General features: G+C 42.8%; 1 protein-coding gene and 1 non-coding gene across 26 annotated transcripts in view; one reads left to right on the forward strand and one right to left on the reverse strand.

Annotated features, from left to right (window-relative positions):
• BAZ2B (bromodomain adjacent to zinc finger domain 2B) overlaps positions 1-23,419 on the reverse strand; it is a 409,759-nt gene that overhangs the window by 102,900 nt on the left and 283,440 nt on the right. For all 25 annotated transcript variants that reach the window (XM_056536083.1, XM_056536077.1, XM_056536074.1 and 22 more), the window contains one exon: positions 6,519-6,698. In XM_056536083.1, the coding sequence (XP_056392058.1) occupies positions 6,519-6,698 (180 nt within the window). The remainder of the gene's footprint in view (positions 1-6,518; positions 6,699-23,419) is intronic.
• On the forward strand, positions 7,194-7,380 carry LOC130290014 (U2 spliceosomal RNA). Its single transcript, XR_008847488.1, has one exon. It is a non-coding gene; the product is annotated as a U2 spliceosomal RNA (small nuclear RNA).

Genomic DNA, 23,419 nt, shown 5'->3' on the forward strand with positions numbered 1-23,419 from the left:
CTTGATTCAGCCACTGTACAAAGCCTATTAGAACGAGGCTGTAGATTACAGTATATACAATGGCTCCCTAAAGGGTAGTACATAGTCAATGATTTCAAATGTCTTCGGAGAACGGCAGTAACAAGTACCATTCATTTCCTCCAAAGAGGACGAAATAAGCAGCAACAACAGCTGGAGATTTGATAGCTTCAGAGATTGTGTATGTAAAACCTCTGGGGTGCCTGCGGCACAACATAATATGCCCTCTAAGGTAGAACAACATCTTCGCGTATAGCTAAACTTTCTTATATAACTTATCAAAACTAAAATAAGCTGTCTCGAAGGAAGCAAGAAAAAAAATAAAAGACTTCTCCTGGGTAACCAGCGCTAGAATTTTCATGTTCCTTACAACAGGAAATATATTTTTAAGAGGGTTGCTTAAGCAAAAAAATCTAATATTAGGTGCTCTATGTTCCAAGGGGTACTCCGGAGGGAAAACATTTTTCTCAAATTAACTGGGGCCAGATAGTTTCCTCAATATTTTCAAATCAACTGGTACCAGAAAGTTATACAGATTTGTAAATTATTTCTATAAAAAAATCTTAACCCTTCCTGTACTTATCAGCTGCTGTATGCTCCAGAGGAAGTTGTGCAGTTCTTTCCAGTCTGACTACAGTGCTCTCTGCTGACACCTCTGTCCGTTTCAGGAACTGTCCACAGCAGAAGCCAATCCCATAGCAAACCTTGATTGCTCAAGACAGTTCCTGACACGGACAGAGATGGAAGCAGAGAGCACTGTGGTCAGATTGGAAAGAACTACACAACTTCCTCTGGAGCATACAGCAGCTGATAAGTACAGGAAGGGTTAAGATTTTTTTGTAGAAATAATTTACAAATCTGTATAACTTTAAAAATATTGATGAAACTATCATTGGAAAAGATATTCCCCACTAAAATCAACTAATCACCTATGTGTAGAAGATTCTAGTCAGCCTGGTTGTTATGTCTATTTGCTGTTTATCTTTTATAGCTGCCATAAGGATTGTTTCCTAACGTAACAAACTATAAATATTTAACATTCAGGAGCCTGGAAAAGCTTTTACCTGCTGCGAGAGCCGAGAAGGCCACCATATTAGTTGTCACCAAGCCTTTTTTTTATGGTCACAAGCATGTCCTCAAAGTTTGACCTACCTGAGAAGCAGGGAAAGTGCCTCACAGGTAAGTCAAAAGATGGAAAGAACCATAACTGGTAAAGGTGGATCCATAAAGCTAGTTTTAGAAGAGTGTAATACTGGGGCATTACTGCATTGGTCCTATGGCCGAATCCCCTTGTACGACTGTAGGCCTAACCATCCAAACTAACAGCATCATAAATCCCTTTGAAGCTGGTACATAGTTAGAATGGTTGAAAAAAGGGACATGTCCATCAAGATCAACCAAGGAGGTGAAGGGAAGGAGGTCGGGTTAGGTTGGGTCATTAGAACCATAGTTCGTCTGGGACTTTAGACCAAAAGTTGGCCCGAGAAAATTGGTGAAGATGTGTCTGTGTTTAGGTAGGGTAACACGTAACGGATCTGCAGCGTATTTTAAAAAAGCGAATCCGCCGATGACTGAACCTAGAGTGTGCCTCCTGCTGTGCCTGCCTTGTCTGCTCGTAGCAGAAATTCGAAGTTGCGAGCAGACACACAGGGACCTGCGATTTCCCCGCGCATGCGCAGTGTACTCAGACATCGCGGCCTAGCTCACGGAGCAGGGGAGCGACCATGATGTCTGTGAGTACAGGTCCCTGTGTGTCTGCTCGTAGCGGTGGATTGCTGATATGAGCAGACAACGCAGGCACAGCATGAGGCACACTGTAGGATACGATAGTTTCGCCCAAGTCTGTAATGGCCTCCCCACTCTCCCCTAACAGATGACTGGGACATGTTAAATTTCAATTGCCCAGCCCTTTTGTTCTTGGAGAGATAAGCTGCCACCAGAGCTGTCTGGCAAGGATTACCTCTCCTCATTCTATAGAGAACACTTATTGATGGTCATATGTTTGGGGAGATCGGGAGAGACAGCGGTTGGCCAAACAAACTTTTGGTCAACAGCTATTGAAGTGTACGACTACCTTTATACATGTGTGAACATAAACAACACCTAAGTAGTCACAGAGGACAGAAACAAATTGAGGGCACATGTAGTGCTCTACTGGGGTAGGCTGGCAGTAGTCTGGTCCCTGGATAAAAGCATTTTTGACTCCATTTTGGAGGACAAGAACTTGAAGTTCATTGGAGGAGATTTATCAAAACCTGTGAAGAGGAAAAGTTGACCAGTTGCTCACAGCAACCAATCAGATCGCTTCTATCATTTTTGAAAAGGTATCTGAAAAATTAAAGAAGCGATCTGATTGGTTGCTAAAGAGCAACTCAGCAACTTTTCCTCAGGACAGAGGGGCTAGGGGCACTGCCCAAATGGTCAGCCCATTTCTGTAATATAGACTCAATGTGGGAGATTTATCAAACACTGTCCAGAGGAAAAGTTGCCCAGTTGCCCATAGCAACCAATCAGATTGCTTCTTTCATTTTTCAGATGCCTTTTTAAAAATGAAAGAGGCACTCTGATTGGTTGCTATGGGAAACTTGTCCTCTGTACTGGTTCTGATAAATCTCCCACAATGTAACCCTAATATGCATGAAGGACAGGGATGATGAAAATAATCCCCTTAGTGAATGGCATTGCTATGTAGGCCAGTTGTGGTATGGCAGGGTGTGTTGTGCAGTGCAGATGTTGTTACCCTAGGGGCAGATGGTATTAACCCCTTGTGTTCGTGATGCCAAGGCGTGGTTTAGCCTTAACCACCTGAAGGTATATTGCTGGATCCTGGGCGAGGCACGGGGGCGAAGAAGACTCTGATGCCAAGTTACGGTCAACGATAGCTTTACTGAGGGTAGATAGATGGTAAAGTCTATACAGTTCAGCCAGGGCCCAAGGACGTGACCAGTGACACAGAGACCTCGCAGGCTTGCTGGGACTGGTAGTTGGATGGGAGAATTTATTGCAGGCCACGCTGGGTAGACAGATGACTTGACTTGACTGACTTGTGACTGACAGGACGGTGACTTTAGCTTATTTGCACTTGACTTATGGCTGGAGGACTTGACGTCTCCACTACTCTGGACACACACACTAGGCGACTGCACTGGACCTCAGCAGGAAGCAAGAGAGAGAAGCTCCACCCAGGGCTTATATGGGGGGAGACTAGCAGGGAGCCCATAGGTCACCTTTGGGGACAGCTCGTCACTGGTACCTCCTGGGTAACCATCACATGGTATTTCATTAAAGTCATAATACATCTTTTAATATACACCATATATACAAATGGGGAAACAACTACAGGGGGCCGTGGGACACTGAGGGACACTGCCTGACAGGGCAGGAAAGGTACAGGACAACACCATCCCATACTGGGCCACCACACAGTATTTCCCAAACAGTGTACCTCCAGCCTTTGGCTGTCTGGGCATGCTGGAAGTTGCAGTTTTGCAACAGCTGGAGACACCCTGATTGGACAATACTCAGAACTACAAGAGCTGACAGCATCGACTCAGTGTGTCACTTTGTTTCCTACATGCGATTGTTCACAAAGCCGACTAAGCAGGTAAACAGTGTTATTCAGGTAAGTACAGTGCTCCACCCATTGTTATTAGGATTTGCGTGGCACTAATAAATCTTTATTTCAACAATGAAAATGGGAAATCAAAAGGATATAATAGATCTGACAAATACAATGTAGGCTGGCTGACGAATAGGTAGGCCCAGTATTAGGCAACAGTTTAGTAAATTGAGAGGTTTAATCCATAAACATTTTCAAAATTTAAAAGTTAAAAAAACAGGCTAGCCTATACAGCCAACATCAGTGTTTCCCAACCAGGGTGCTCCAGCTGTTGCAAAACTGCAACTCCCAGCGTGCCCAGACAGCCAAAGGCTGTCTGGGCATGCTAGGAGTTGTAGTTTTGCAACAGCTGGAGGCATCTTGGTTGGGAGACACTGCTCTATATCATTAATCTGTACCTATAATACTCTTTAAAGAGGTACTCCGGTGAAAAACTTTTTTTTTTTTTAAATCAACTGGTGCCAGAAAGTTAAACAGATTTGTAAATTACTTCTAGTAAAACATCTTAATTCTTCCTGTACTTATTAGCTGCTGAATACTACAGTGGAAATTCATTTCCGTTTGTCTGCTGACATCACGAGCACAGTGCTCTCTGCTGACATCTCTGTCCATTTTTAGGAAGTGTCCAGAGTAAAAGGAAATCCCCATAGCAAACATATCCTGTTCTGGACAGTTCCTAAAATGGACAGAGATGTCAGCAGAGAGCACTGTGCTCATGATGTCAGCAGAGAGCTCTGTGTTTCAAAAAGAAAAGAATTTCTGATGTAGTATTCAGCAGCTAATAAGTACAGGAAGGATTAAGATTTTTTTTAAAAGAAGTAATTTACAAATCTGTTTAACTTTCTGGCACCAGTTGATTTAAAAAAAAAAAAAAAAAGTTGTTCACCGGAGTACCCCTTTAATGCCCAATGGTGTCTCTACAACCACCATATTTTCCAATAGAAGTCAGAATATCTCTGTAATTCAGCGTGCAATGGAATAGTACATGATTCCACGCAGACACAGAGACGTTCCGTATTAGCCTATGCAAACAAAGTCTCTGTTCACAATCAGTATTTTAGGCCCTTTTTTGTTGGCTCTTTACAGACCAAATTGCATAAAAATGGCCCAAAAACTCAAACTCAACAAAGCCTTAGGGCCCATGCACACTGGGGGGAAAATATAGCAATAAAATTCTGCACTTAATTTCCTTGCAGAACCCACACCACTTGGATTCCGCTTTGAAATTCCACTGGCAAATTCCAGTGCAGCAGAATCCAATTGCTGGTAAAGGAATTCGGTTGCGCAGTGCACACTATGGAATTTCCGGAAGATGTTCCGACGAGAAAATTCCGCCACTTAAAAACATGATCTTGCTAATTTTTTCGTCAGGCTACATTTCATCTAGAATACATTGCCGTCTATGGGGGCAGCAGTGTCGACTGATTCAATCGGCGCTGGCCGCACTGGGAATTTCAAGGCAGATTTTTTCCTGCTGGAAATTCTGCAGTGTGAACCCGGCCTATGGAAAGCCACAATAGCAGCCATATTGGATGTCAGATTGGAGTGTGCAGCAACCATAATACAGTCAAGCGAAAGAAACTACAAGTCCCAGCAAAGAAGCAGGCTCCTTAGGGTTACTCTGCATCTCCATCCACTCTGATCTGTACTGTAAAGGATTTTACCATCATTCCTGCCTCAGGTAAAGATAGTTTTCTGTAACCCTGCATCTTTGGTCATTGTCTTCCCAGGGCCCAGGAGCGCTTGGCCCAGGATAACTGTCTAAACCTTGGAGCGTGGTGGTTAATGCTACCCTGGCATCACGAACCGTACATCATCCAAGTAGTATGCCACATATAAGCAGTGGATTTAAGTAAGAAGTTGGTGTGATAGCCTGGGGGGTGTAGGGTATGGGGAGTGTAGCTGTGCGGTAATCAAAGGGTGCTTGTTAACCCTTGCTATTCGTGATGCCAGGGTGGGGGCTCCTCAATAAAGCTTTTCCTATTGCCGCCCTTCCCAGGAACGATAGGGAAGTAGATGATAATGGATTTGAGGTAGATAATAATAGATTGTCCACAATCGGAAAGCTTCTGTAAACAGTGTTAACTTTTACTGAAGATTTTCTGTACACTTCATTAACATGAGAGTCTCTTAGCATAACAACAGCTTTCCTTTGGAGATTGACAATGGTTGGGACTTTAGCATTAAGAGTCTTTTAAGATATTGCGCTGTTCCACATGGGCAGGGGCTGGACTAATGCTAATTGGTCCATACAGATATCAATCACCATTACAGAGATTTGTGGGTAACACGTGACCCAAGGACCTCCTAAGGCCCTACAACATACCATAGAGGTTACTAGCATGGTCACATGACCGAAGGTCCTGCGACGATGAACAAGGTAAGTACTATACATTACTATGCAATATAGATATAATTATTAAATATATACATATATTAACATTAAAGTTAGACTCAAGGAGAGGCGACTAGGGGCTGTCCCACCTGAGGAACCCTACCTGAACGTAGTCACTCTGACTTTGGGGACCTCTACACTACGTACTGTATGCAATACAGTACCGGGACACCACATTGGTATATAGAGTGATGCCCAAGAATGCTCACTGCTGCGCCAAGCAACACAATAGGACAATGATCTCCAAACTGTGGACCTCCAGATGTTGCAAAACTACAACTCACAGCATGCCCGGACAGCCGAAGGCTGTCCGGGCATGCTGGGAGTTGTAGTTTTGCAACATCTGGAGGCCCACAGTTTGGAGACCACTGCTATAGGAGCTAAAGAAACAGCCATGGATAGGTGATTAATGACTGAAATACCCTCTTGAGAAAGTATATTTCTGGAAGCCCGCACATACATGGGAAGATCAGTTTCGGTCTTTACCTGGGAAAGGTGATAACTGGGGATGTGCTGCTAAGGCTGTGGGTGCACCAAGCGTTCCCAAACCACCAAATTCCGAATGTCCTGAGCTGGCTGCGTGCAGGCCGAAGACCGGGTGGCTGATCATTGGAAAGGCACTGGACAGATTGAATGGTTGATCTCCAGAAGCTCTGAACAAGTGTCCTAGGAAAGAAAAGACAAAAAAACACACAATAATTAATATAATCTCAGATTTCATCCCAGATCTTATGGTCCTCCCAACTATTATCAGAACCTTAGCCTGAGCTGCCGACTATACACAGAAGCATAATCTCCAGTCATAACAATACTGGGAAATAAAAGCTTATAACAATGCTAAATGAAATCCTTTTAATTCCCATAATTTGATTTCCCATCCAATGACCTTTAACATTCTGTGACTGGTGTGTACAAAAAATGGCATTCCACAGAACAATAGCACCTAATGGATTTTTCTTTTTTGTCCATTTACTCCTAGTGGTTTCTTATTACGATCGGGATTATAGATATTTGCATCTTAATCCAAGGGTAAAAGATAGAGAAAAGGCAGGGCTCACACCACGTCTCAGGGGTCTGTTGGAGATCTACGTCGACCCATCGGGAAGATGGTAAACCAGTCTGGGGTCAAGTCCTGGCAAAAAAAAGTGTAGGAACTCACCCATCGCTTCTCGGCCTTTTGGCTAAGATCAAGTGTAGTATCTGTTCTTATCAGTTTTCATGCCGGTGGTACACTACGCCGGTATGGGGCTGGTGGGGATGGGTGCTGCATGGAGGATGCAGGTGTACCAGGGCTTTCCGGGGCTGGTTCTGAGGAATCAGCTCAACGGCTGCCCCGATGTGACCTGTTCCCTCCGGGTCTCGCCATGAGGCTGAGAGGGTCTAGAGCCGAGGTACTTTTGTGCCTCGGGGAGTGGTGACCCCGAAGTGCCGAAACTCACTGGGAGGATGGGCTCACTGAGTTGAAGCACGGGCACCATAATCTCTTCACCTTGTGGCACTCACCTCTTGATTCCCGGCCTTCTGGCTAGGATCAGATACATTTTTATAGATCTGGCCGGATGTCCGGGCAGTATATCTGCACACATTCACTTATTTATTTCTTTTTGTCTCACTGTGTCACTTTTTGCGTGTTGTGTGTTCACAGGATTTGTCAGGATGCAGTAGCCCTTCTGGGTGTCCCTCCTGGCGGTCTAGGGGAGGTGTGTGTGGCCATTAGGTTCCGCACCTCCCTGCAAACACCCCGGGTACTCCTGCTTAGGCAGGGTACCTACCGTTATCGGCTCTGCGGGCAGATACCTTGGCTAACGCCAAGGGGGATGCTGGGAGCATTTGTGGTCCCCTAGTAGCTTCGGCGAAAAGGAACATCGAACCTGGAACCTCGCAGGTACCTTTTGGTCCAGAGGCGAAGGGTAAGGTTTGTTGGGGGGCCTCTCTCCTATCGGAGAAGGGCTTGCGATAGACCGCATTCTTTGTGCACGTTTTTTTAGTGTAACACGTTTGCACTTTTTCTTGCACTTTGGGTGAATCGAGAGCACGTTCCTCGGCTTTAAAAAAAAAAAAACACCCAAGATTTCCACTCAAGAGCTGGTCTTGCTAATAGGAATGGTGTACCTGCTGTGGAAAAAGTGCAGGAACTCAGTTCCCATGTGTTCCTGTAGGACCTGAGCCCTGAAACCAGTCACTACGTTTGGTCCATTTCTCAAATTATTGTTTTATTGTTATTTTGCATGACTCCAAAGCCTGGCCTGCTACGCCCATACACGACATGACAGTATATGTGTGGAAAATGGACCGGACAAAGTCATTAGTTGACTACATTTGGCCAGAAATAAGCTGCAGTTTAATCGGCACACCTTTTAGACATTCTGCTGAAGTATACCTCCAACAGATCCCACAGTTTGGAGACCACTGCTATAGGAGCTTAAAGGGGTACTCCCGTGGAAAACTTTTATTTTTTTTTTAAATCAACTGGTGCCAGAAATATTGATTACGGTAGTTAACTATATAAAATACAATATAAAATATCCACATTTTTATTTTTAATTTTCTTTTTTGTTTGTTTATAAAATATTGCGTTATTTATGTTGTTTATAAAATATTGCGGTATTTATGTTACGCAGTCGCTGTCCTCGGAGAAAGACCACAAGGCTTTTTCCTTGAGTGTGCAATATTAGGAAAGTAGGTATACAACGCTTAAGGAAAACAGGGATGTAATCTGCGGGTTTAATAGGATTAAACATTCATCGTCTTGAACGCTCGCCAAGTGTGCTGAGGTTATAGTTTATTATATAATATGCTAGATAAGCATGCTGGGAATTGAAGCTCATTGTCTAAAAATGCTAAAGTGAAATGCTTGCATGGCAGGCTGGAAGGAGAGGGGGGCTGGTGAAGAAGAGCTGAAGACTACTAATATTTCACTTTATATGCAATTTTAAGGTAAACATGTGGATTTTTAGCTGTCGTGGAATGACTATAAAACCGCAAGGTGGCCAACAAATAGAAAACAGCACGCTGGAACTTGTAGTTCCACAGCATTTACGGGGCCAAGAGAAGTTTGTTGAAGCCATAACGTACCTCCATATAGAATGGCACCATTGTGTATAGCAGTGTTTCCCAACCAGTGTGCCTCCCGCTGTTGCAAAACTACAACTCCCAGCATGCTGGGAGTTATAGTTTTGCAACAGCTGGAAGACACTATAGACATTATGCAGGCCTCCACTACTGCACCCCCCCCCCCCCGAATGTTACATCCCATACTACTATTTTCGATATATGAACAATTTGCAAACAATACGAAGCTTATCCCAAAATAAAAATAAAAAAATGGAAAGATTATTAAAGGGGTACTCGACTGTAAAACATTTTTTTATTTTTTTAAATTAATTGGTTCCAAAAAGATAAACAGATTTGTAAATGACTTCTATCAAAAAAATCTTAAAGGGTACCTCTCATCAAAAAAACTTTTGATATATTATAGATTAATGTATGCAGAATAACTTTAAAATTGCATGTTATTAAAAAATATGCTTCTTTCTATTTAATTTTCCACTTTGAAGAAATGACCACTAGGGGTCTCCCTACCATTCCTGGCAGCAAGCATTTCAGACTCATGCTGGAGTCCTAAACACTACTAGCTGCCAGTCTGCTTTGTTCACAAAGGAGAACACTCAGAGCTGCCAGCCTGCTTTGTTCACAGCCTGTTTGGCTGTGAACAAAGCAGGCTGGCAGCTCTGAGTGTTTAGGACTCCAGCATGAGTCAGAAATGCTTGCTGACAGGACTGATCGGGAAAAATACAATAGAAAGAAGCATATTTTTCATTAACATGATATTGGAAAGTTATTCAACATTCATTAATGTAAAATATATCAAAAGTTTATTTGATGAGAGGTACCCTTTAATCCTTCCAGTGGGAGGAACAGGTTTATTCTTTCTTTCCGGATTGCAGAAATTCTGCAGTGGGAGCTGTGCAGTAAAATCCCATTGAAACCAATGGAAGGCTGATCCGATCCTGTAATTTCCTGATCTGATTTCTAGTTGTTGGCGTCTGTGCCATAGAAGTCGATGTTTACATATAAGTTTCTATCCTTTTAAGGCTATGTTCACATGGTGGAATGTCTGCATGGAAAACTTCCAGGCAGACATTCCGCAGACAGCGGACGTAGCAGAACATGCAGCAGAACAACCACTCGGAAATGCTTGGTCTCCATAGACATTAATGATTTTCTGACCGGATTCCGCAAAAAAGAAATCACGTCTATTCTTTCTGCGGATGCCACAGAAACATCTGCCACAGAAATTCCACTGAGTGCACAGTGCAGCAGAATCCCATTGAAATCAATGGGACTCTGCTGCAGTGGGATTTCAGCTGAATATTCCAACAAAATTCCGTTCTGAAATTTCGCCGGTAAACATAGCCTAAGAGTTAAACATAAAGACAGTGTGAACCCAGTCTAGGAGTGAAGGCAAGATCTGTCATGCAATGGATTCGACACTGTATTATTATTCCTGTTATTATTTATGAATACATGGAGCATATGTGAACAACACCTTACTCCTATCTTCCATGCTCCTGCGCTGTGTGATATCCTGACACCTGATGCTTTGAGATGATTGACTGAAGAAAGTGGTAAAAGCAATAGCACAGTTTTAGGTCCGGTTGTAAAAGCGCATACGGCGCAAAAATGAGCCGACCGGACCGAACGTTTCACTCCGGTCGGCTCATTGAAGTGAATGGCATACGGGAGCGCATACGGTTACATACGGGAGCGCGAGCATTTAGCTCCCCCCTGCCGTATGCGCTCCCGTATGGGACAAAACGTAGTGTGAACCCACCCAAAATTGGTGATGCACCTGCCAAACAGGTCCAACAAGGGTCTGTGGTAATGGTTGTCACCCCCAAATCTGTTCCCTGAGCTTTCGAGCTTTAATGCTGTTGGCTGTTAGGGAATGCTGGGAGTTGTAGATTTGCAACTGGAGGGTCACGGTGTTACACAGTACCATAGAAGTTTATGTATACATATCTATCCTTTCAAGATTTAAATGTAAATACAAGAATGCAGTGTGAACCCGGCCTAGGATTGAAGGTGAGATCTGTCATACAATAGCGCGGATGTGAACATCACCTAACTTATATCTTCCATGCTCCTGCGCTGTGTGATATCCTGACACCTAAAGCTTCGAGATGATTGACTGAAGAAAGTGGTAAAAGCAATAGCACTGGATTTGTTTGGTACGAACCAGACAAAATTGGTGATGCACCTGTTTAACAGGTGCAACAAGGGTCTGTGGTAATGGTTGTCACTAGAGATGAGCGAACTTATAGTAAATTCGATTCGTCACGAACTTCTCGGCTCGGCAGTTGATGACTTTTCCTGCATAAATTAGTTCAGCTTTCAGGTGCTCCGGTGGGCTGGAAAAGGTGGATACAGTCCTAGGAGACTCTTTCCTAGGAATGTATCCACCTTTTCCAGCCCACCGGAGCACCTGAAAGCTGAACTAATTTACACAGGATAAGTCATCAACTGCCGAGCCGAGAAGTTCGTTACGAATCGAATTTACTGTAAGTTTGCTCATCTCTAGTTGTCACCCCCGAATCTGTTCCCTGAGCTTTTCGAGCTTCGATGCAAAATCTGTTACAGACCCCCTCCCTTCTGCCATATGCCAAATCAGAAAAGACTAAGAAGAAAAATCTATTTCCTTTCCGTGTCTTCTTCTGCTAATTTCACGGCAGCTTTTATGGCATGTCTAGACAGAGGTCTTTGCATAGGCTGAATCCTTCCAGAACAACAACACTAATTATACCATGGACTCTTAATACTTCTGTCCATCTGCCCACGTTGCAGAGCATTACAGATAATGCTAGTTATACATTTATGGTGACAAAGAAAATACCTACTTAACTTTCATAGCAATTAGCTTTCATCTTCGCTGTATTCCAGTAAAGCTCTTCTCTCTCTCTCTCTCCTGCTATAATTTATAGTTTGCAAAATAGATAAAACATCCCCAGGAAATGGAACAATAAGACGGCGCAGCACAAATAAGACAAGATGCTACGCTGCAGAACCTGAAAGAGCGCCTGCTGAATATTCTGCAGATTTAATAAAGCGACTGGATTTGTTCTACTGAATAGAATGCTGGAAAACATTCCAAACCGTGTTACTTAAAGAAGGTGAATTCTGCCTGAAATTCGTTGTATTTATACAGGCTGGAAAGGGCAGTTACAGACTGGTCTAAGGCAGTATTTTCCAAACAGTGTGTCTCTAGCTGTTGCAAAAGTACAAATCCCAGCATGCCCGGACAGCCAACGGCTGTCCGGGCATGCTGGGAGTTGTAGTTTTGCAACAGCTGGAGGCACACTGTTTGGAAAACACTGGTTAAGGAGTGGAAAGAGTATTGACTCATAGCAAAGTAGCTTCTGTATCACCTGAAGACTATTGTAGGAGAACACCTAGTAGGGTACTACAAATGTATTATTTAATCTCATATCTATCTATCTATCTATCTATCTCATATCTATCTATCTATCTATCCCGACTGCTTGGACCCCCTGTGATCTACAGAATGACACCCTGTGTACATAGTATGGGGTCGACACATGCCCTCTATGCATTCTCTGTGAGAGCATCAGAGATGCATGCGCACACCTCCCATAGACAATACATGAAGGGGGCGGACCCCTGCGATCAGACACTTATCCACTATCCTGCAAGAAGGAAGTTCTAGTACTGAGACAAAGTGGAAGTGAGCTGCTAGGGAGCAAGGAAAGGGAATACTTTTTCTGGTTTTAAATACATCTATTATAAATCTGGAGGCAGATAACACAGTATCCACCACTAACAGTAGGGGATGATCACCGCTTATCTACTCCCTCTCCCTGCACAGGTTTCAATAGGGGAAATTATGAATTGTTGCACACCTGTAAAATTGAATGTACAGTGTGTTTTTATCTTCTTGGTGCACTGAATTTATCACTTGTGCAAAAAAATTTTTTGCATGAAAGCACACCTGCTGGCGTAGGAATGTGTATGAGGTTTTTTTACCATTTTTTTGCACTATCCAGGGGCTACCTCAAACTGGTTCCCACAGTCGGTTCCTACGTTTTTTTTATTTATTATAAAAAATAATGAATCACATGGATTTAATTAGTAGAAATAAAATCTTTAAAATACCTTTCAAAATTTCTATTATACCTATATACCCTACATAATACAGATTACTAACAATATTAAAACATTCTGTAAATATTTTTTTTCTATTTCAATGATCCAAGTCCTTTTTTTCCACCAGAAGTAATCTTTAAGATTCTGTTTCTTTTCCTCTAAGTGCTGCTTGAGTTTCTATTAATTAACCTGACTGTCTATTCTAGTAACACCTCAGATCGAATAGTCCTTGACAGAAACACATACTTCACAACTTAAGATGCACTTAGGCGTTACTACAAGAGTTCAGCTAAAAATAGTGCTCAAAAAGAAAGCTTAAAAATATCCGCATAACATTTCTAATGTTGGCATTTTAAAAGTCTTGTCTCCCCCCCCGTGGAATCCTGGTATTGTGACCTCTACACTGTTCACCCAGGCACAGCATCTCCTCCATACTCAACATCTCCTCCATAGTGTTATTCATTTAGTCCATTCGGTTGGGTCCAGAAAGATAGAACATCCACATTTTAGTACCAGAAAAATCCCTTTAGCAGGGTTGTCTGCTTTATCCATTTTAGAAAGATCTCCTGATAACGGGGTATCATGTTGCTGGGATTCCCATTGATCAACTGTACTCTGGGTGTTCTCATTGAAATCAATGGCGTGGACATGTAATGCACAGATGTGTAAGGGCCTCCAGGGTGAGAGACGCTATTGGCTCTAGTTAATAGAGAAGGGTCCTGTATAGTGGACACACTCATTCAGAATTATCTAATAGTGTTTCCGAAAATTATCTAATAGGGTTTCCAAAACTAGACAATCCCTTTTGTTAACTGTTATGTTTTAGCAATTTAATTTACATAATTTATATATATATATATATATATATATATATATATATATATATACACATATACAGTGGTCCCTCAAGTTACAATATTAATTGGTTCTGGGACGACCATTGTATGTTGAAACCATTGTATGTTGAGACAAGAACTCTATGGAAACCTGGTAATTGGTTCTTAAGGCACCAAAATGTCATCCAAAAATAGGAAAAAGTGAGAATTGAAGAAAAATAAGTAGATAACTAAATAGAGAAAGCAAATCCTTACATATAAAAGTAATAAAGATCTGCTGGGAGCTGTAATCACCGTCTAAGTCAGTGTTTTCCATGCAGGGAGCCTCCAGCTGTTGCAAAACTACAACTCCCAGCATGCCCGGACAGCCAACGGCTGTCTGGGCATGCTGGGAGTTGTAGTTTTGCAAAAGCTGGGGCCACCCTGCTTGGGAAACACTGCTCTATGTAGAGGACAGGAGCTTCTTCGGGGTCCTATACAGTACACAGTGTCCCAAAAAGTAATGGAGTCGCCTTCACCTGGTGTCCAAAGGAGCAGGTAACCCTGGGACAGGTAAAGTGTACAGAACATGTAATACCTCCCTGTACTGTAGGGGGAGCTACCAGACACCAGTCAGTGCATACACTTCAGTAAAACAGGGGTTTTATCAGTGAATGCCCATTTTGATTGTTCGGTTCTTTCAGCCATTGACAAGTTTCACAGATCTGGACTGTCTGTGCATTGTATGTTGAGTCTGGTTTCAACTTACGATGGTCCAGAAAAGACCATTGTATGTTGAAACTATTGTATGTTGAGGCCATTGTAAGTTGAGGGATTACTGTATAAACCTCTTGTGTATGTATGTATACATGTTTGTTCCAGTATAACTTACAAATGGCTGTAGATATTTTGAAGAAACTGGGTACACACATTACTTTTATGTCAACTAAAATTATGAATCAACCCTAACCCACCTCCATTTGTGAGGGTGGAGGGATTCGTCTAAAGTCCCACGCAAGTCTATGGGACTTGCGCTACATGTCCAGATCCCGTTACTCTCAGGCTGCAGAGATTGACGGGATATTAGGATAGACTGTGAGGTCGGGATGTGAGGTCAGTATATGAGGTTGGGATGGGATGTTCCCGCAGCACTTTGGGCTTAGCAGAATGGCTCGATGATCACTTACGCGTGCCTGTGAGATCTGTCATTGGGGATGTGCACTCACAGCCCCCTCACGTGCGTGCAGTAACTTTCAGTTGATCTTTACTGACAGGTTGGCAAAATGGCACAACACCGGTACCAACGTTATTTCAGTTCCTCTGCTTCGATGACAGAGCAGACCAACAGCTGGTACTGTAAACCGAATGTTACTGTGCAGGCGCAAAGGCGCAGCGAGAACACGCCCCCAATGACAGACCTCACAGACACGAGCAAGCGATCGAAGAGCTATTCTGCTAAGCCCAAAGTGTGTGTGCATTACAAGGAGGGTGAAATTCTGTTATGCATGTGCATGGGGAGGGTGTCATTCTACCTTTCCCGTAGACACACATAAGAGAATGTCACCCTCCCCGTAAAGTGAACATAACAGAATGTGATTGACCCCGCAGCACTTTGGGCTTAGCAGAATAGCTCCGCGATTGCGTAATTATCCCTGTGAGGTCTGTCATTGGGGGTGTGCGCTGACAGCCCCCTCGCACATGCGCAGTAACGTTCAGTCGACCTTTACTGACAGGTGGAGGGGCAAGCTGTGCATAACTAGCTTGCCCCCTGACTGGTGAGCAGTAAGGGGTTAAGAAATATACAGGCAATGTTTTAGCCCCCTCCCCCACCTGTAAAACTTGCCAGTGGCTATAGTGGTATGTCCCATGGGTGGGGGGAAGGAGTGCACCAATCAGGGGTTCAATAGTTTCCCGGGCTTTCAGGGGCCCTCCCCTGGGTATTTATAGCTGTGGTGCCTCCCTTCCCCCCTCAATCTGCCCAGGACCCGGAGTTTTGCCCTCCCTCCCTCCCTTTTTTGTATCTCTGTTTATTGTAAGTCACAGCTTGGCGGTAAGAAGACGGTGAAAGCGGGGTCAACCCGGGGTAGACCTCCACACAGGACGGTGTGGCAGCACCTCTCGGGTTGGTAAGAAGCCAATCGGTGTCTTTGTTACAGTTAAATTGTTATTTATATAAGTAATTTTATAAATAAAGCTGTGGCCGATTCCCACCCACGGAAAAGTTGAATTGTTGTTGTGTCAGTTATTATTTAATTAATTATTGTAATAAGGGGGAGGGGTAGTTATAGCCTGCTAGGAGCTAATTGGGTCTCAACAGTCTTGCACAACACCGGTACTACTGATATTTTTGGTTGTTCCGCTCCAATGACACAGCAGAACAACGACGAAAAAATAATGTTGTTGTGAACTTCGATACATTTTGATTCAGTCTGTGATACATGAAGAATCACAGAGGTTGAGAATAAAATCAAGCCTTGTTGTGTAACTTCCCAGTCTGACATCAGATACAGAACTTTGTTTAAAGCCGAGCTATTAGACGTGCTGTGTCTTTATTCTTCCAGAGGTGGGGTGATGTACACACCCAGAGCACTTCCTCACATGGATGAATAAATAGCTTCCTAATTTCATTGCCATGATCTGAAAGCATGTGCTTGTGTAAGGACGGCAATTCACACAGTATCCTTTGTATTAGAAATAAAAAAGGTAAAGTGACTGCAATGAAGGCCTCAAGCCTATTCACTGCTGGCAGAATTTCCTGAGATTGCTAACTATATCATGCATGATATCATAACCTGCAATGACTGGGTATGTACAGTATAGGGAGTAGGCAAAACACATGTAAGGATATCATTTCAGAAAAAGAAAGCACTGTTTCCCAACCAGTGTGCCTCCAGCTGTTGCAAAACGACAACTCCTGGCATGCCCAAACACTCGAAGGCATGCCAACAGCTGGAGAGATACAGGTTTGGAAACACCGTGGTGCCATACGCAGTGGTGCCATCCTAATTCCTAAGTCTCAGGAGGGAAAACATTTGTGGAAATTACTAAAACCGATGTTACCTTCTGCAGTATTAATCCAGAGTACATTGGTGTAAAGTGTGCCAAATTTTAAAGGCACTGGTCAGAATAACAACTCTATGTCTGCTATAAGTAGAGGTAGTTAGGTGCCATAATGTACACTGATTTCTGGTGTAAATTATGCCATATTTGTCAATCTTTGGGAGACTAACCTCACCCTCATTTTTTTATTTTTATTTCTTTCTTGTTGCATAAAATTTTTGTTCTAGGGCTCATAAGAGTCTGCTGATCGGCATTGACCACTTCTCGTCTAGAATGCAATAGGTCCTGGCGCTCACTGTATGTGGTGGGACATTCTTTTGCATTCTTGTTGAGGGACATCCTCCCATTCACATGCACCAATGAAGTGCCGACCGACCATCCCAACTTTTCACCTACAGTAGAGGTCCCCAACCCTATTCCAATGGAGTAAGTGAAATAAAACCCGGGATGTTGGTGGACCATAGTATCTGCAAATAGTTGGACACTAAAGATTTTGGCCTGCAGTGGTGCTCTACCATTAATTTATATGTTGCCATTGCAAATATATATATATATATATATATATATATATAATAGATAGGCACTGTGTGGGATTTTGTATCCCAGGATCCAGACGGGTGCTCAGTCCTAAATGTTACAGTATCCAAAATGAACAGGGCGGCAGTCCAGCGATCCGTTATAAAGTGATTTTTATTCCCCCAAACTGTGTAGCAACGTTTCAACCCACTCAATGAGGTCTTTCTCAAGCATACATTAAAGTGCAAATAGAAGGTATATATAGGGTACAGCACGCCCACAAAGGGGTGGGTACATAGTGACATCATCAGTATAAACAGTAGAATAAAATACAGTACATCGTGCAATGAAGGACTGTATATGTGCAAAAATCATCCACATTACCATAAACATATTGTGCACTATAATCTCCATATAAAGATCATACATAATATATATTAAAAACATATAAATGGCTTATAATTGTATTAACAAGTAGGTGGGTACTCACTCCCTTGCTGCTCAAACCTCCTTCTAACATGCCGCCAGTCCCGTGTTTGTAAACAATGGGACTTCGCATGTCCGGAACTTGGCGTGTTATATGACACATCACCTGACTCTACACAGTTTGGGTGAATAAAAATCACTTTATGACGGATCGCTGGAGTGCCATCCTGTTAATTTTGGATACTATATAAATATATATATATATATATATATATATATATATATATATAAGTCAACCCTAACCTACCTCCATTTGTGAGGGTGGAGGAATTCGTCTAAAGTCCCATGCAAGTCTATGGGACTTGCGCTACATCTCCAGATCTCGTTACTCTCAGGCTGCAGTGATTGACGGGATATTAGGAAGGACTGTGAGGTCGGGATGTGAGGTCAGTATATGAGGTTGGGATGGGATGTTCCCGCAGCACTTTGGGCTTAGCAGAATGGCTTGATGATCGCTTACGCGTGCCTGTGAGATCTGTCATTGGGGATGTGCACTCACAGCCCCCTCACGTGCGCGCAGTAACTTTCAGTCGATCATTACTGACAGGTTGACAAAATGGCACAACACCGGTACCAACGTTATTTCAGTTCCTCTGCTCCGATGACAGAGCAGAACAACAGCTGGTACTGTAAACCGAATGTTACTGTGCAGTCGCAAAAGGGGCTGCGAGAACACGCCCCCAATGACAGACCTCGCAGACACGAGTCTATGGGACTTGCGCTATATATAAAGATCAAAAAGGTAAATTTATCCAATTTTCTGCCCACCATGGGCAACTTTTGGTGACAAGCAACGGCGTGCCGGTGCATGTCACCAAATGTTGGCTATGGTGGGCAGAAAATTGGATAATTCTACCTTTTCGCTCATCCAAAAATTTCTAGAAACTGGCTAAGGAAGAGCCCTTCTTGCTGGAGAATCCAGCATGTCCATGGATTATTTGGACTGCCTACTGATTTCAATGGAGATGTAATGCTGTGTAATGCTTAATTTCTCCTCCGGTGGCGCTCTATCATTAATTTACATATTCCCATTACAAATACAAATATATATATATATATATATATATAAATATATATATATATATATATGGTAAGGGTCTGTATACACTCGCTCAGATAGATATCATATATATTCCATTTCTCAAAATGAATGAATGTACACATTGGGCTGTATTTTATGACATTTTCCCCGCTCTATCACAATTTGTCACAAATAAGTTGCCGGTTGGCTTTGATCTTTATGTGTATAGAATATAAATGGCATCATTAGTCATCGGCGTATACTTAATTAGCCGATATGCAGTCACTTGAAGAAGCTAAAGGACAGGAAAACATCAATTTTCACAGAGGATACAAATTCCATGTTACTTTAAAGGCGACCGCCTCGGCTTAAAAAAACCTTCTACGTGGAAAACTTAGGACCATTAAATGGTCTACGAGAATAAGGATTCGAGGTCACTTTGGCTGCATTGCATGAAAGAATCTTCTTTGTAAACTCATAAATTATTTGTTGGTGTAAAGATGAATACGCTACAGTGAGCCAAGACGTGTACCAGAAAAGACATATCGGGTTTATCTCCGAATCCAGCCGAGGAAATCAGCTTTAGATCACAAAGCAATCACTCATTACTGGTCCAGGATGTCAGTGTCTTACACAAAGCAGGGACTGTGTGCAAAATGACTTCTATAATGAACTGTTAACGTGCTCCCTTATTGCAGCATAAAATGTCTGAATTACATCCTTACCGGGGGTGGTCAGTATGGGGTAATCAGCTGTGTGTGCAAAGCAATGGGATTCACAATCATTCCTGGAATATCTATATAAGAGAAACCTCCAGGGGTTTTTAAAAAATTATATTAAAGTGGTATTCCAGAATTATTTTTTTATTTAACTGTGCTACAGGGTGTAATGTCCGTTTATCTGTATTTTGTATTTTCTGCTTTGGGACCTGTTCAGACATTAGGTTTGTGTCTCAACAGTTTCTGTGTTAATTCTCCCTGGGATGTGAAGAGTTAACCTTCCTGACTTCAGCACTGGCAGGATATATAAGGCCTCTTCAGGTGCTGTTCAGTGCTGGTCATTAGACCTGTACTCTGACCATATCTTGTTAGCTTTTATCTGTCTGAGCACATTTTCTGAGTTTTAACCATGGTTATCTGTCTGATATCTATATTTTAGCTTGCCTTGTTTGAGTACTTTGTCTGGCTTTTATATTCTTGTGTAGTTCGTTCTGCTTTGTGTTTTCTTAGTCCGTATTCACACTGTGTGTTTTGTCAGTCCTGTTTTGACCTTGTTTGATCCAGCATCCTGTTCTGAGCCTTGTGCTATCCGTATATCTAGGAGTGAGTAATTCTTGTGCCTGTACCCGTGTTTGCTTGTATTTAGGATTAATGTTTCCTCCAAGGCCAGTATCTTGATCACTCGGTGGAGAGTGCCTGCTAGCTAGGAGCCTATTTGGCTTTGGTATTGATGTCCCTCCATGTTTGGAGTAGGGTTTCTAGTGTGTTTCTTGTTCTGAGTTTGTGTGAACAGTACTCTTGATTTCCTGACATGTTAGTATGCTATTTCCTGCCTTTTTTGTATTTATATATCTGTTCGTTGGTTATTGTATTCCTGTTATGTTTCTGACTTGTTCCCCGACATTTAGGGCGGATGGGCAAGTAGGTAGGGAGAGTGGTTTTTAGGGACAGCTTAGGGCTGACTACTCCCTGCCCCCCCCCCCCCGTTCATGACGTAGAGGCTGTAAAGTTAGCGTAGTTTACAGTATAGTGTCTGTACCTGTGTTTGATGGCTGGTCTCACAAGTCTTATGTGATCTTTACCCTGGATGTTAGTTTTTAGCAGCATACAAAATTAGTGTTGTTTTGGCCTTTCCCTGGTTGTAGTGTGGCCGAGACAAAGTATCACTAGTCAGGTGTTAAAAGGGAGCATGGCAGTGCTTCACTAGGTGGAGCGACTACTGGGTGGAAGGAAGATCATTCTCCACAGGGCTGTAGGAGATTGTAATTTCAAGCACAGCACGCATGGAGGGGAACCTAGCTGTGCTGCAATGGGTGGGGTGGTTGATGTGTGGGAGGGAGACAAGTCACCTCTCACCTAGAAACAAGGGATCCTGGGGATTGTAGTTGGAGGGAGGGCACAGAAACAGGAGATAACCAGTTCACACAAACAAGCCAGCAACATAATGGGGTACACAGGACATGGCCATTTACCACCAACACAAGCATGGATCCTTGGTAATCATGTCCATTACTGGCTGAGAGGTAATTAGTAAAGTCACTTTATGTTGGATAACCCCTTTAAAGGCTCATGTAAATTAGTGCATAAAAGTTCCATATGATCTCCAAGCGTTCTATAGGGTCTTTACTTTATCTCTGTATTCCTCTGATTTCAGTCAGAGCCTACCAGAAAAATAAACTGGGGTATTTTCCATACAATGGAAGTATACTCTCCTAAAAACATCTATGGAAAAATATCTCCATAATAAAGTGCTGTACTGAGGCAACATATTGTAGCAATATGCTACTTATATGTTGCCTATAGTTCTGTACTACAGACTATACTACTACAGGGATTATTCTGGGATTCGGTTTGCCACCTGCCCTACAATGCTCCTTCAGGTGCCAAAAGTGCATAACTATTCTTTAAATCTATCAGCTCTATATTAGGATCCGATCTGCAAACAGGATACCTGTCTCTTAGCTAATAGCTGTTTGCAATGTTATAAAAGCATGTTTTCCTTGTAAGTGTCATCCAGGCCGTGCTGAGCTGCAGCATGCAAACCTCCTCCCTCCGCCACCCCTCTATGTCCTGTATTGTTGATGTACAGGGTTTGACTTCTAGCACTTGGTCTTGCACATCAATCATGCAGAGCATGGAGGGATGGGGGAGTAAGGAGGCATGCATGCTGCAGTTCAGTACAGAAGTCAAACATGATTTTACAACTTTGCAATGAGTCAACATTTAAGAGACAGGTATGATTTCTTTAATCTTTCAGCTTTCTGCAGCTTTGAGCATAATATAGAACTGATAGATTTACTTTACCCCTGTTGTTTGGCAATAGAAAAATAAATTGAAAAATTAAATATAACAACATTCAACTGCCTGATCCATGCCATTGAATCCCCATTGATCAGTACTTTCTGGTCCATGTCTACACACATAGAATGCCCACTTAACCAAGGCTATGCAGGCATGGGGGAGAAGGGGGCAATGACTGAATGGCAGTGGTGGGGGATCAGGCAAGAAAGTAGCCCCGATTCCTTTTAAGGGTCCTCTACACATACAGGATCCTGTGCAGATTTAATGTGCAGGATTTGTAACTGCAGATTAGAAGCTGTACTCAGTCATTTAGTTTACATTGAAATCTGCAACAGAAAATCCTGCGCATCAAATCTGCGTACGTGTGAACGTACCCTAAAGGTCCCTTGCACGAAAATGAGAGCATTATTGCTGATCATATGACTGAGCTGTGCATGGACACATGTTGTCAAACAGGTACCCAAGGGCCACATAAGAAGTCACTAGTATAATAAATGGCACATGCTGGAAGGGAGTCTCCTACCAGATTTTGCATTGGAGCCTTATGTTACACCTCTGTTTCCTAGATACATTCTGTCTAGAAGCAGAATAACTATTAGTTCCCCCAAAGATGAGTCTACACAATCACTAAACTAATCCAAAGGATAGGGGATAAGTTTTAGATTGCGATGGGTCCGCCCCCTCCATTTATCTCTATGGGAGAGGCGGAGATCTCCGCCTCTCCCATAGAGATACATGGAGGTGGTGTGTCAGCTGCCTCTTCCTGTGGGGGTCGACATGCTCCCTTCCTGGGGAGAGCCGGGGTGTCGTGCAGAATATCGGGGGGGGGGTCCCATTGGTTGGAATCCCCGCAATCAGAACCCTCGCAATCAGACGCCTCAGTGCTCCTTTAATCCATCTCTAGATTGGGTTATCATGACTACTAAAATGTACCACCACATAATACTGAGTTATTTTATCTTCATTTCTATATTACTGCAGAACCCCTCTGAGGGACCCTTCTTCTCGTCCGCCGGATGTCAGCTATAATCTTTAAATAACGTCATATAACTGTGTCATTAAAAACTCATCATTTTCAGGTTCCACCTGTTCGGGCTGACTCCTGGCGTGCCTTCATACCTCTCATTTTGTTCTGAACAAATACTCTGGTGACTAAATGATGTTTTCAACATTTTATGGTCTCCTGAAGGACCCTTGATAATGTCTGCCTCCGTGTTATCTCTAAGAGCTGTAATGCACCCAGAGACAGCATACTTTTCAGACAAGTACACTGAAAGGCAACAAAGCCAGTATTCATCTTTTATTGAA

This window comes from Hyla sarda, chromosome 8, assembly GCF_029499605.1.
Source record: "Hyla sarda isolate aHylSar1 chromosome 8, aHylSar1.hap1, whole genome shotgun sequence".
Classification (NCBI taxonomy): domain Eukaryota; kingdom Metazoa; phylum Chordata; class Amphibia; order Anura; family Hylidae; genus Hyla; species Hyla sarda.